The sequence below is a fragment of the Sparus aurata genome, chromosome 24 (genome assembly GCF_900880675.1).
Source record: "Sparus aurata chromosome 24, fSpaAur1.1, whole genome shotgun sequence".
In the NCBI taxonomy this organism is placed as follows: domain Eukaryota; kingdom Metazoa; phylum Chordata; class Actinopteri; order Spariformes; family Sparidae; genus Sparus; species Sparus aurata.
This window is the reverse complement of record NC_044210.1, coordinates 3,966,523-3,982,084: the sequence shown is the minus strand read 5'-3', so window position 1 is coordinate 3,982,084 and position 15,562 is coordinate 3,966,523. Positions and strand designations below refer to the sequence as shown.

The window sequence follows — 15,562 nt, the reverse complement described above, 5'->3', positions numbered from 1 at the left end:
AGTGTGGTGTGCAAAAGTATTCACCCCCCTTCACTCTGATACTCTTAAATAAAATCCAGTGCAACCAGTTTCATTAAATATGAAGCAACATGACCCCTCCAGGCTCCTGTTGTTCCTGAGCCTGCTCTGTACGTTGTTACAAACTGTTGAAGCGGTTGTGCTGATTGATTGTGGGTGATGTTATTAACCAACATTTGCCATGAACGCAAAATTTTCCAATGATAAGAGATTCCATTTTTTGACGATATTGTAATAATGATGAGAGTTGGGGTTTTTTATTCATGATTTTTAACATTTCCTTATATAGACTAAGAAGAGGCCGAATAATATAGTTCTTGTACTACTACTAATGTAGTACAACCAGACTGTATGATGAGAAATGTGAACATACCACAAGCCATGTGGGGGGCACAACAAACATGTGGAGGAAGGTGCTCTGGTCAGATGAGACCAAAATTGATGTTTTTGGCCTAAATGCAAAACACTGTGTGGCAGAAAACTAAAACTGCACATCACCCTGAACATACCATGCCCACCGTGAAACATGGTGGTGGCAGCATCATGCTGTAGGGATGCTTTTCTTCAGCAGGGACAGTGAAGCTGGTCTGAGTTGATGGGAAGATGGATGGAGCCAAATACAGGACAATCTTGGAAGAAAACCTGTTAGAGTCTGCAAAAGACTTGAGACTGGGGAGGAGTTTCACCTTCCAGCAGGACAACGAGCCTAAACATACAGCCAGAGCTACAATGGAATGGTTTAGATCAAAGCATATTCATGTGTTCGAATGGCCCAGTCAAAGTCCAGACCTTAATCCAATTGAGAATCTCTGGCAAGACTTGAAAATTGCTGTTCACAGACACTCTCCATCCAGTCAGACTGAGCTTGAGCTATTTTGCAAGGAAGAATGGGCAAATATTTCAGTCTCTATATGTGCATCGCTGGGAGAGACTTACCCCAAAAGACTTGCAGCTGTCATTGCAGCGAAAGGTGGTTCTACAAAGTATTGACTCAGGGGGGTGAATACTTTTGCACACCACACTTTTTTGTTTTTTATTTGTCAAAAATTTTTAAAACCATGTATAATTTTCCCTCCACTTCACAATTATGCACCACTTTGTGTTGGTCTATCACATAAAATCCCAATGAAATACATTTACATTTGTGGTTAAAACGTGACAAAATGTGGAAAAGTTCAAGGGGGGTGAATACTTTTGCAAGGCACTGTATGTCCACATCAGACGACTCTATAACACTTCCAACTACAAAATGAGAAACGGACATGGCTGTAGTTCCCAACCCCAGCTTCTGGACACAAATGAATAAAAACATCTTCTTTAACGACCACTAACACATTTCTGCAACTTATACAATATAAAACTATCCACAGAATCCACTTCACCCAACGTCAAATGTTTCAAATGGGATTGGCTAACACAGATATCTGTACACAATGCACCCCACAATTATGGATATACAATGTATATGAGTCTATTTCTATTTCTTACTTTTTTATTGTATTGGGGTTTTTGTTGTTGTTGCTATTATTATTGTTTATTATTATCATTATTATTATTATTTATTTTATTGTTTATATTACTGTCCTTTAGCTGCTGTGATGAGGAAATTAAAGGAAATTCTGATTCTGATTCTGGAACATTCAAAATGGGAATACAGGACTTTTGACACAAAATGAAGTGGAACTCAATTTAAACCGCATGCACTTTAATATTTATCCAGATTGAAATGTTTCTTTGTAGTAGGGGTGGGCAGATCGATCCAAATGTCGATAGTATCGATACCAAGGTGGGTATTGGTATCGGATCGATACTAACGTGATGAGATCGATATTTTTGTTGTAGTTTCTCTTCTGTAAATTCAGCAAATCACACATATTTCTTCACAGAGTTTGTGTGACCACAGCGTCTCTCTCAGTCCTTAAGCGCAGCGCTCCTCTTTACCTCTCTCACTCCGCTCACTCAGGTTCATTGTAACTGTAACACAAAAATATATACTTATATTTATATATATATATATATATAATAACCCTTTTGTGTATCTGTTGAAGGAACATTATTATTCCTATTTAGGCTACATGCAGATAGGTTATAGATTTAATTATGTTAAATATAATTTCCTTATTTGGCTAAAATCTTTGTCCTGTGTTTATCGTTATTATAATCATGGTCAACTATTAAAAGGCAAAAGTACAAAATCATTAATTGATCAGAAATTTTCAAGTAAAAAGTATCAGTATTGGTATCGGTATCGGCAATACTGGTCCTGTATTTACTTGGTATCGGATCGATACCAAAATTTGCAGTATCGCCCACCCCTACTTTGTAGGAAACATGCTTGAAAAAAAAACTTCGTCCAAAATTCTAATTCAAGATATCTATTATTCCATTGACTGGACAGAGTCAAAGGTCAAAAGATACCTCGTCTGAGATATATACAGTTTATGGCTGGTAACACTTTTAGGTCAAGATTAAGTCATTCTGGAAAGACTAAATTTCATTTGAAATATCCCAAAAGTTTGTAGAGATCTTAAATTAAAGGGAATTACAAATATCTAGAGCAGGAATAACTGATCAATTATAAAACATAAACGCATATTTAATGAGACACTATAACCCACACATGGATCTCATTAGTCCTAGGAAGACTGAAGTAGTGGATATCTGAAATATAAAATGGATATGAATAATGTCCAAAATGTTCTTTTTTTAACATGCAGAATTAAAGACGGCTCTCTGGAGTACATGTGCAGTGTAGCTGTTAAACGTTCAAACATCGTCCACACAGTTAGCCTCCTCTTCAGACTAAATTAAGCCCCCTCCGGTTCTAAAATAGTTCCTTCCATCAGAGAGACGTCTGAGAGCGCGAGCACCAGCAGTGTGTGCGTGATCCATCTTCCAGTGCGCGCGGCGGGTCCAGACTGGAGAGCAGTCTCGAGGCGGACGGTTCAGAAAGCATCCCGCGCTCATGTTCTGCTGTGTGGCGTGAAGCTGGAGCACGCATCCCGGAACCCGCCACCCCTCCGCTGGGCTGGACCGGAGCAGCCAGCCCTCTGGACCGATGTCCTGGCCGAAATGTCTCGACACATTTATATCCGGAACAAGATTGGCGAGGGCATCCAAGCGCCCATATTTCAGGTATGTCGTTTCTGCTTCCTTCGAAAAAATGAAACTATAGCAAAAAAAAAAAAAAAAAAGAAACTTACAAAAAAATTAGTCAGTAACTCAGTGTAACAACGTGAGGCAAGGGTTGGAGTTGTTTCATTCATTGCTCCAGTCACAAACACTGTCATAACTTCTGTTTCTGACCATGGACACAGTTTACCTGCAGAGGAACGCTTTAGGTCAAACTATTTTCATTGTCAAACACTTTTCCTAATTGTTAGCCTAAGCAGGCTATTAAAATAATATATATATTAATTTAATCAACAGCTTTAATTTGAATTTTTTTAAAAAGGCAAGTAAAATGTTCATTAGCCTCATTGATACATATGTAAAATTAAAGTTTGACTTTTAAAACAGCAGCTGGAATCATATGCTCTAGAAATGATGTTATTGTGACTGCCTGGGTCACCAGGACACAATGTGAGCAGTTTCCCTGCACTATTAACACTTCCATAAAATGTGTCATGACAGGTTCACATTACACGTTTAAATTGTTGTTTTCTATCATTAGTTTTTTTGTGTCTTAAACTAACCAGAGCATAAATGGGACCCAAGTAAACCTAAAACTGCTAAATAAAGAAATCTAAAGGCTTTACTCATCTGTGAAATGTAATGGTAAATGCACAACATTTTAACTCTGGCGATTTGGCTGATTGTGAATATTTTATAGATTAATGTTTTGCAATTTCATAACTGAAGGAATGTGTAGACTAAACATCTGTGTGCATCTTTTAACTTAAAAACCAAGGCGGACTCAGTCTTATGAGTCATTTATTACTTATAATTATATTAACCTCTATTATTAAAAAGAAAACTCTGGCATGTGCAACACTGTACCATCAACTTAATAGCTTATCATGTAAAGGGCTGCATGATAAGGTCCAAAATCCCATTGTGATTAAGTTATTGTGATATGATTCACAATACGTGGGAATAAGCATTTGATCATCACAGGTGTCATTTTCACAGAAAAAAACAGGGACAATGCACAATACATATATCATATCAGATGTAGCAAAAAGCTCATTTCCATCTGCGATCCCTGGGCAGAGACTACCACTGCTGTATGGTTTGAGATAATAGGGTTCAGTTATAATAAACCAAAAACCTTACAGGTAATACAGTCAGTTGAAATGAAGGAATACAACAGAACCAAAAGAACCAGACAGAACACATCCAGCGTTAGTACTGGCTCTATTTAGTGTCTTTTGAGTTAATGTCTACAGACCTGACTGTCCTTCAGCTATGCTTTCAGACATACTTTAAAATGTTTCAAGGTACTTCGCTCTCTGATGCTCAGTGGTAAAGAGTTCCACGTCCCACCTGCAATTACTGAGAAGCAGCTTTGACCAGTGGTTGTTTATCTGGAAGCAACATGACCCCTCCAGGCTCCTGTTGTTCCTGAACCTGCTCTGTACGTTGTTACAAACTGTTGAAGCGGTTGTGCTGATTGACTGTGGGTGATGTTATAAACCAAGATTTGCCATGAACGCAACATTTTCCAATGATAACAGATTCAATTTTTTGACGATATGGCAATAATGATGAGAGTTGGGTTTTTTTAATTCATGATTTTTAACATTTGCTTATATAGACTAAGAAGAGGCTGTAATAATATAGTTCTTGTACGACTACTAATGTAGTACAACCAGACTGTATGATTAGAAATGTGAACATTTCATGGAATGCATGTACAGCTTTGTTGTGTCTGTACTCATTTGATTTATTATGAATCTAAAATGAGAAAGGTTATGTTTTATGTTTTTTGAATGATTATCTTTTTAGGGTTAGATTGCTGTCCACAGTCACACCTACATATTCAACATGCTGACCATGACGTCAGGATGATCTGACATCCGCTGGGCTGAAATGTGTTGGCCAGGGCATCTCTGCAGCACTGCAATCCTCCATTATAATGCTGTTTGTCACAGATTTGACCTTTACCTAAAAACTACACTTGGCAATATTGCTAACTGTATAGCCCTAATAGGCTACTATATATAAAAAAAATCCATTAATCATTATAAGATGTTTTCATTGATAATCTCACATTTCATTTGACCTGAAATACAGTACTCACCTAGTAATTTTGCATATATAATGCTCTTAACATCCTGTAAACCAGCCCTGGTCTCCCCTTCCATGCATATTACTTTAATAGGTTATTATTATTATTATTATTATTATTATTGTTGTTGTTACAGTTGGTTCAATAGTGACAGTGTCCTTTAGAAGCAGCACCATGGTGGGCTTCAATGACAATCAGCTGTAAAGATTTAACATTTTAAATGCTAAATGGACTTACGCTTATATGGATGTGTTTTCAGCCTACTGACCACCCAAAGACACCTGTCACGTTTACCTATTCACACACATTCACACACTGACAGCAGAGGCTGCCATGCAATGTACCAGCCAGGAGTTTTGTTAAAAATACCAATGGGGGCTTTTCTGGTTCAATATCATGCTTGAGGGTAATTTGACATGCAGCCGGAGGATCACAGGGTTGAACCACTGACCTTCTGATTAGTGTAGCACACTCTCTCACCCCATTTAATTATAACATTTTGTCACAAGTTCTATAAAGAGAGGGAAGTGTATCAGCCCCTGTTAGATACTGGAAAACTAATTTTCCCTCAGCTTAATTGATCATTGGAGGCTACAGGCTGATATAAATAGCAAGATATTTATTGACCTAGCTAACTTTGATCCTTTCTTGTCTATTTGTTGCTTTTGGCTTGAATTGAGAGACAGAGGAGTGACGGTGACCCAGATTAGTGGCCCTGTTTTACAAATTCAAGGAAGTAGGTTCTGACTTTTTAACGGTGACATTGTCATTAACTCTGGAGACTTGAGCAGAAATGGGGCAAATAACTGGCAGATAATTAATTTACATCCCTGGAGATAGACTCTGCTGGTATATTTGGACCTTTTGGAAGAAGAGGGAAGAAAGAAAGTCAGGAGGAGGAGAGAAAAAGTACGTTAGGATAGGTAGAATAAGGCTGACGTGATCAAATGTTATGTAGATGCATACAGTATAAGTGTTACGTCCCTATTAGGCCAGGGGATGAGGGGAGAAACATAGTGAAATAAAACAAAGTGTAAAGGAGGGAAAGAGAACAGGATGGAGTTGTTGAGCTAGAAAATTGTTTATTTACAAAAACTGATCAACATATAAAAGATTCATCTCCCATAAGCAAATGTGCAGTCGGTTACTCAGTCACTCTGGTTTCTGAACACCGCATCTGCCAAGCCCACCTGCCCCAGCAGCACCTTATATCACCCGGTCTGAGTGGCAAGTAGGATCAGGTGTGGACCTCTACACATGGGCAAGGAGCAGGGGGATATTGAGGGCGACACCTCAGTGGAACCAAAACACAATCATGCCTACAACACTAGGGCTGTAACAATAAGGTACATTTTGGTTGTGTCACATGAGTCTTCTGGGTGCTGTGGAAGTCACGGTTGGCTGCTTAGAAACTTGACTTTATTGTACACTTGACATTGGAACCATTTAAGTCTATGTGGAAAAAGAAGGTCAGTCAGATGTCTATAGTGGATGTACTTAAAGCTACCTTTCACTGACTATACTGAATGTTTTACTCACACAATAAAATGATAACACATACGGATGTAACAGATTGTCATGATGAAAACTGGAAGACATACAGGTAGAAAGTATTTCTGCTGGTTAATATTTTGTCATTTCCATACAGGTGAATCGAGGGACTTATTCCAGGAGGAGCCGTCTCAAGAGGTCTGATGGCAGCACCACCTCCACCAGCTTCATCCTCAGACAGGTACTGAAATGCAAACAGAGGCATTGTATGTAAAATAGAAATCAGTGTGATTGGCTGTATTAGTATGGATTGTCTTAAAGATGTTTCACCACTCATCCAAGAAGCTTCTGCAGTTCTAACTAACTGGAGGGTTGCAGGATTTTAAACTCTGTGTGGGAGTGTCCTTTCAGAGTCGTTAGGGATACTGGTGGGTCGTTGATCCAACCAGCCCTCATGAGGGTTGCATAGGCTAGGTGAGCCCAGGTGTGAATGGTTGTTATGCTATCTGGGGAGAGGACTCAGTGCTGCATTGTAGGTGGGTGATAAGTAATGTCTTAGGCCATATATATATATAACTTAAATATGTAAGTAAAATCAAACAGCATCAAAAAATGATTTGTCCTTTTCCATTCACTACCATACAAAGTTTTTCTGAAATAAGGTCCCATGGGTCAAACTGGAAGGGCCATGACCCCAGTTCTCTATGGGCTCATATGTGACAGGCCACGCCCATGTGCACCAATCAACATGGCTCTTCAGATTTTGGTTAATACTTTAGCACACCTGAAAATGGTGAAATTATGTCCACCAGATTTTTAGAAATGCATTTGTGGCTTTTGCTGTGTTCCCTGTGGGTCATGCCTGAAGATTTCTATAGTTTTATGATGATTGGACTAGCCATAACTCAATTACCACTGGGAGTTATGGCTAGTTAATTCTAAGCCCTGCCCTTTGTGAGAATATTTTAACTGATAGCAAGCCACATGTTTTGACCAGTCTTACTCGTCGTATATGATAGAAATGTGTATCTCTGAGCCATGATGCTGTATACCAAATCTGATGCTGATTGAGTTCAATTTTAAAAAGGAGATGTCACCTTACTGTTTTCAGTGGGACTTGCTGTGTTTGGGCTGTGGTCTTTTGAAAATTACATTTGTAATAGAGTGATGAGTGACACTTGGACGACCGGGGAGACTTGGACGACCAGAGGCCGAAAGGGTTGGTCTGTATTATAGCGGGGCTGCAGCCCATAGGCCACTGTACCGGACTGCAACAAAAGCAGATGCCGGTGGCAGGCTCAGGAACACGTTGGTTTCAGTTGACATCTTCTAACACTATGGTAACAGAGGGCTGACCACACGGCTAATAATGACTATACTGTACATGAAGCAAAATGCACACATACAGTCCTGTCATTTGCCAGGGCTGAAGGGCTGTACTGCACCTGACCTACACATTTAAAACAAGAAAGGCTACAAGTTACATCACAGGGACAGAGCTCTCAAATTGTCAATCTATATTAATTTATAACATGACCAAACTCTTGCACACAGTTGGGAGTATAATTGAGGACAGTATTTCAGCAGCTTCTACTCTGACATTTTCAGTTACAGAAATATTCACATTAGAAAATACATTTTAAAAACAGCTTTGAATGAAAAATCCGTCCACCTGCTGCAGTCAAGCTGTCTGTTATCTACACAAAAAGTGACCCGTGCCATGCACGAGATTCACGAAAGATTGAATCAGGGCAATAAATATGTTCACGTATATATGAGACACAAGTCAGTCTCTACTGGGTCATTGTGCTACTAAAGATTTTGTAATGACAAGATGTTCTCCTTTATTTTTCTCTCTATGCTACTCCTTCATGCAGGAGAATCTCTGCAGACACAGAATGAGGCACAGAAAGAGTTGTGTATCCAGTGACCTCATTATAACTTTTCTTTTAATCAGTAATGAGAAATATCACTTCTTTATTACATTTACAGCATCTTCTTATGTTAAAGGGCATATCATTGGTATATGCTTGATTTATAAAACATGGAATCTGTGGTGCATTTTTTTCAGTTAAAACATTTCCAGCTCCTCCTCTGTCCCTATGTAACCAACCTCCAACATTTCAACTGCATTCAGGGGAATGTGTTCCACATTTTTTGCTGTCTGTACGGACTGTTTATCTGTATGCAGCTGAACTACCAACAACATCTTGTCCCTAACACTACAGTGTTAATTACCATTCTCTTACTGGACCCATCACACACACAAGTGATTCTCCTGGAAACCTGCTTTCCCCACTCAGGGAACCTGGCAGATAAGACTGAGATCAAAAATCTGCCTGTGTAGCAACAGTGACTTGACATAAATGTTTCTATCCTTGCAGCACACTCTGTGACTATGTAACTATGTAATTAATTTGCCATTACGTTCATCACAGACTCCATTGTTCTAACACTTTCCAGGCTTGAGTTATTAATTTTAGCTTTATCTTGGATTTCTAACATCTTACAATACTGCCATCTACTGATCATGTATGGTTAATCATTTCCAGTAATAATACGCATTTAGTTAGTTACAAAGATATATTTATATCAATTGTTAGGGGAACTGCTGTAGAATCTCCATTTATTCAGAAATAGTGTCAGAAATGATAATGATCAGACAATACGTTTCTCCATGATAAATTGCCCCAAAAGAATATATAACTGATTAATTTATTGTTCCTTCTCCCTTTCACTACCAGTTTCACATCTAAATTATGTCAAATATTTGAATGGGTCGTATGGATGACATATATGTGATTTTTTGTAACATAAAACTTCATGTTTTAAAAATGTTGAGTTTCTGAGAGTTTCTACCATTTTACCACGTGTATTAACCCTCAGATGATGAAAGGAGGGGACAGAGTGAAATACTGTTGTGTTTTGGAATTTTTTCTTTTCCTTGTTTTTTTTCTGCACTTCTACCACCTACACAACCCTCTGGCAGGTCTGCTGGTAGGCTTCCCTTGCCAAACAGCTGAAGAGAGACTGCGTAGAACTTGTCACCCAACCACCACAGGGGCACTACAAGGGGACACATTGCCGGGAGTCCGTAATGATGCGGCTTCCAGCCACAACGTTTAGCACTCAAGCGCTGAGCATATCTCCTGCAATGGCCTTCACAGCTCCAAGTAGGCACTGTAACTGCCGCTTAAAGTTTTACAGTATCTGTCAACAATTATAACTTCTTAATGAAACCTTATATTATTTCATCTGTATTTTATCATCAGTGTTTCCCATACATCAATATATTCGTGGTGGTCCGCCAAAATATAAGCATTAGCTGCCACATATTGATTTTCCCACAAAGAGTGCTGGGCCTTGAAGCCAGTATTTGTCATGGCCAAGCCGTGTAACTATCATCATGTGATGCACTGGGGACTTTTCCCCACAAGCTATCATTGGGAAAGATGCGTCTGTAAAACAGTAATAAAATCTTCACAACCCCACAAAATGACTTGTTCTACTATCAGAATTTGGGCAGTTCAGTCGAATAAAAATTGGTGAGTCTAGAAAAGCTGCCCAATTACATTTTATCTCCATTCAAGTTAGCTCGACGCTAAACCGACATGAATTGAGTATGGATTTTAGCGAGAGATGGGTGCTTGTTATTGGTTGGCTGCAGTTGCGAGACGTCACCATGGCCTGCTTGGAGTTGGTGCGCCACTTTGCGCCAAGACTAGATAGAGCCCTATGTGTTGTTTTCCCAGAAATAAAGTGTTCAGGAAGTCAAGGGTGAAATGCAAATTGCCACTGTTTCTGTTGATAGCACGCCTGCCACTGCATTGTCAGACTCAGCCAGCACACAGACGTTAGACATGACCTGTCTAATTCAGCAGCAGCCAATAAGTCATAGGGAGGTAGATGTTTGTTGTGTGTATGGTGACAAATGTGCTTATCTGACAGTGCATGTTTATCTTTAAGTGCAAGCTCAGTTCTACTTTTTGGAGGTTGGGGTAGTCCCAGGTTTGAGTCAACCAGGACTGCTAGGCCAAGATATACAGATCCTACCTAGGCTTCTGCAGGACAGTTAGCTGGGTAACATGGTGGTAACACCAGCCAAAGCCAGAGATGTTACCAGCCAGTCTGCAGAGCCCATTGCCCAATGAAACTGGTTAGGGCAGCTGCCCTTCAGCCAGGTAGAGCTCCTTAGTGAACGCAATTGCAAGGTTAAAAACATAGGCAGCTAATAAAGACGAAGACGTCTCTGGGGACAATTTTACCAAGTTCACACTACAAGATTTTTTCCCCAGTCTTGCTGTCCTGGACAGGTTTTGGAGCTTGCTGACAAATGCCCTCGATCAGCAGGTCAGCACGTGCTCCTGTGAATGGCGGTCAGTATTCGGACACTGTTCGGGGACCGCTTGCCATCATGTTGCAGACGTCTGCTGGAGATCTGGCTAAATATCTGTCCGAGTTGCAGATGGATCAGGGAACCAGAAATGGCTACAGCCAATGAAAGCAGACGCCCCTTTTCTTTTTCTCTCGCTCCCTTGCTCCTTTGATATCCTTTGCTGTCTAAACCATGTGGCATTTGTTTGTATGGAGCTGGCGTGATAATATCTTAATAATAATCGCAATAATAACTATTTCAGAATACATATACACAAGGGTTTCAGTATATGTACATTTATTATATGTATATTTTCAGTTGCTGTTGCTGATAAGATTCCAGACTACAAGGTAGAAAGCTGTGTAGTTTGAACAGGGTAGTTATCTGATGTCTTGAAAGTCGTGTAGTACAAAGCAGCAGCCGCTACAGACCCAGGAGCCAGAGCAGTTGGTAGGAGACAGTTGGTCGGAGGTCCCTTGGGATCTTAGCCAGCTTTACAGGGAGGATATCACTCTAGAGACTGCCTTTGGCAAGGTCACTGAGATAGATGGGGTGAGCACAAGGGTAGCCCCCTCCCTAACAGGGCATTTGTTTTTTACGAAATGGGTAGTTTTATAATCAGCCAGAATGGGAAGCCAGTGAACAGCTTGTACTGAACAAAGCTTGAGAAATGTTATTTCTGATGGCATTGTTAAAACCTTAGATCACATTGCGAGTAGATTCCTTTGGCCAGGGTCATACATTGATTGAGTTGGTGAGTCACAAGAAAGTCCAGCAGGAGCCATTGGAGCCAATGTCAATAACTGATGTCCTATTTTTCAGGATTGGCATGGACATTTAAGGTCCACTGGAGAGGTCTATGTCAGGGTTTTCGGTATATACTAAGTAGTAGCTGACTATGCCACTCGCTACCCAGAAACTTTCCCCTTGAGGCAAATTGCTGCAAGGACCATAGCCCCTGTCCTCTTACATCTCTTTTCCAGGGTTAGGAATTACCCAATAGGTAGCATTATGCAAAGCTGCACTCAAGCCAGCATGTAGAGGACAGGGTTTGTGCAACAGTGATTTCCACAGAAGATAAGGACCTCTTCCTGGCACTGCTCTGATTGTTTCTCGTAAGTTGACTCCACTACAGCTACCAGTCAGTTGCTGGGTCCCTCGGGTTATGGGTTAACCCTTGCGCTGCCTCTGCTCTGTCCATAATGACACATAACTGTTTTACTAGAGACATAAGTAATAATAATACTGTAAGTATAGTTGTACTATGTTGATGAAGAATATAGAAGTCCTATTACTACTGAATGAATATATGCAGACAGAGAGAAAGAGAGAGGAGCTCAGTGCATCATAGAAAATTCCCCAGCAGTCTATAGTCTAACCTATGGCAGCATAGCTAAGAGCCTGTGTAGGCCCTAACTATAAACTTTATCAAAAAGAAGGCTTTAGGCCTACTATTTAATGTAGAGTAGAGGGTGTCTGCTTCCTGAACCGACACTGGAAGACAGTTCCATGGGAAAGGAACTTGATGGTTGAATGCTCAGCCTCCCATTCTACTTTTGGAGACTAGGGTAACTAGGTCACCCCGCATCCCGTGAGCACAGCTTTCGAGTGGGGTTACAGGGTATTGTAAATTCTTGATAGATATGCCAGTGCCTGACCAGTAAGGACAATGTGAGGGGGGGGCATTTTAAATTCTATTCTGTATTTTACTGGAAGCCAGTGCAGAGCGGCTAATATGGGAGAAATATGTTTTCTAATATGAGTTCTTGTCAGTACAGATGCAGCAGCATTGTGGATCAGCTAGAGAGTCTTTAGAAAAGTTATTTGGGCAGCTTGATAAAAGGGAATTACAATAATCCAACCTTGAGGTAACAAAAGTGTGGATTTATATCTCTGCATCTTTTTGCAACAGGATGTTCCTGATTTGTGCACTGTTCCGCTGGTGGAAGAGGGCCTTCCTTGACATTTTTTTATGTGGGAGTTAAAGGACAAATCCTGGTCAAAGATTCCTAACTGTGATGCATGAGGCCAGAGTGATACTGTCCAGAGTAGATATATCAACTTGCAGGTCATCCAGAGTTTAACTCACAGATTAGTGTCATCTGGTTTAATGGATAAGTATAATTGTGTATCATCTGCATAACAATGAAAATAAATGGAATGTTTCCCAATGATATTCCCTAAAGAAAGGGTATATAAAGTAAGTAGCCTTGGTCTGAGCACAGAATCCTATGGAACTCTGTGACTAACTTTGGTATGCAGTGAGGATTAAATGTTAACTTGCACAAACTGAGACCGGTCTAATAAACATGACTCAAACCAGCTCAATATAGTTCCTTTAATACCAATTAAATGTTCCAGTCTTTGTAATAGGATGTGATGGTCAATGACGTCAGAAGCTCTAACGATTGTAGTTTTAAACAGGTGGACCCAAAAGCGAGGCCAAACAGGTAGTGGCTTGAATGGTGAAATTATTGATCACAAGGAAGATTTTGCTGGTATGAGGAGATGGTGAGCTCCAGTGCAGGCCAGTGGCGCCCAGGGTGGTACGGGTGGAGATTCATGGTTACGCAGTTCTGATGGGTTGCAGGGGTGCGGGAGGCTGGGTGGCGCATGTTAGAAGAGCTGGTCCACAGGAATGGTCTGGTCACACTGGAAGAGTATAGCAGGATTAAGGTGTTGGCAAGTCAACAAATGAAAGCTTTCCAGATAAACAAACTCTACAGACACAGAGAACAATCACTAGTACTACTAGAGCTGGTGACAATATTCTGTCACCTTCCAGAGGGAAGGTCTGGGTATAAGAGCAGGTGCTGATTATACTTCATGTGCTGCAGGTGTGTGGACCGGCACAGCTCGGACAAGCAGCAAAGCCACGCCCAGCCTCACCAAGTACCTCTGAAACATAGAGCATAGAAAAACACCAAAAGGCCACACACACACTACACCAATCACGACAAAAAGTTGCACTAACATCTAATAAGACCACTAAAGAGACAAGACACTCGTCAGATGTGATACAGAGATTTAACCAATGCTGTTTCACTGCTATGATACACTCTAAAACCTGACAGTCATATAGATGATTGGCAACTGTTTTTTCATTAATCTTAGACAAAAAGAAAAGGCTAGATATTTAGGATCTATCTTTGGCTAAAACGTCTGGATCAAGTGTCAGCTATTTAAGAAGGTGTTTGATTACAGCTAGGACTGTGGTACATATCCTGTACAAGAAACATTGGGGATGGGTCTAACAGACATGGTGAGGGTTTATATAAAGAGATCATTGAAGTTAGCTGGTGAAGCTCAATGGTAAAAATGAATTCTAGATACAATATATCTGGTTTTACAGCTGTTTCTAAGGTTTCTGTGTTAAATTGGTACCATTTAAGGTCGGAAGATTATGAATTTTGTCTCTAATAAGTAGAATTTAGCCAATAAACTCATTACTGCTGAATGTTATAGGAATACAAAGCTCAATAGAGCTATGTGTCAGGCTGGCAACAGTGCTGGCTACGGCGCTGACAAGAAACCCTCTATCAATGCTGAATAACAAGCTGCTCTAGCATTATGGAGAGATTTTTTAAAACCATATATATGCGAGTTTGGGGGTTGTACCATGGAGCTAATCTCCTATGCTTTATTGTTTTCTTTTTTAGAGAGCCAATAGAGTCAAGTGTCATTCGCAGAGAGCCTGCAACTCTATCATCAAGTGCCTTTTGCTCCAGAAGCCTGACAGTAAACTACTTTTAGAATTCTTCAGGGCTTCTTGAAGGGAACAGAACCCTTCGCAGCTGCCTGCCTGGATGACATCGTCATTTTTAGGCTCACATGAGAGGACCACATCTGAGAGAAATTCTGCAGCAGTTTCAGCAAGGTGGTTTGACTGTTCAGCCCAAAAAATGTGCCCTAGCCCAAACAGAAGTCAAGTACCTGGGCTATTAGCTGGGCTGTGAAGTTATATGTCCCAGACAAGGCAAGGTGCCGGTAGTGAAGATCCAGGAAAACCTCAAATTCTGTCTGATTTAAAGGATCTGTTTCCTTGTAATTTTTAGTCAATAAAACTATTGCCACTGCATCCGGAGCCCTTCTTTAATTCAACATCTTTTCCACTGACCTCCAATGCCAGACATGTCACTAACATATGAACTAAACTATGAAGGATTCCGTATTGCTCCAGTACAATTTTGGCTTACATTTCATATTGGAAGGCACTCTGTGCTTTCATTTTCCCAATTATTTCCCACAATAGGCTGTTCAAACCTAGAGTAATCTGTGATTTTACTCCAAATAATGATCTTTTCATTTGGTCACCTGTTGCTATAACTTCTGGCTAAACGTCATATGTTATGTCATAGTCAGGAAGGAAGTCGTTTTTATAGACTCGGTTTGAATAAAACTTTCATCAATGACCTTTTCCATGAACATTTCTGTATGATAAAAGTCAG

At 40.2% G+C, this 15,562-nt stretch overlaps 1 protein-coding gene across 4 annotated transcripts in view; it reads left to right on the top strand.

Moving 5' to 3' along the window:
- The first annotated feature begins 2,902 nt into the window (after positions 1-2,902).
- Positions 2,903-15,562, top strand: part of LOC115576865 (voltage-dependent L-type calcium channel subunit beta-4-like) — a 38,963-nt gene continuing 26,303 nt past the window's right edge. For 2 of the 4 annotated variants that reach the window (XM_030409465.1, XM_030409463.1), the window contains exons 1-2: positions 2,976-3,153; positions 6,897-6,980. In XM_030409465.1, the coding sequence (XP_030265325.1) occupies positions 3,091-3,153; positions 6,897-6,980 (147 nt within the window). In that variant the 5' untranslated portion in view covers positions 2,976-3,090. Of the gene's footprint in view, positions 3,154-6,687; positions 6,718-6,896; positions 6,981-15,562 lie in introns of those variants that run through there. The other 2 variants (XM_030409468.1, XM_030409464.1) reach the window with 2 other exon arrangements.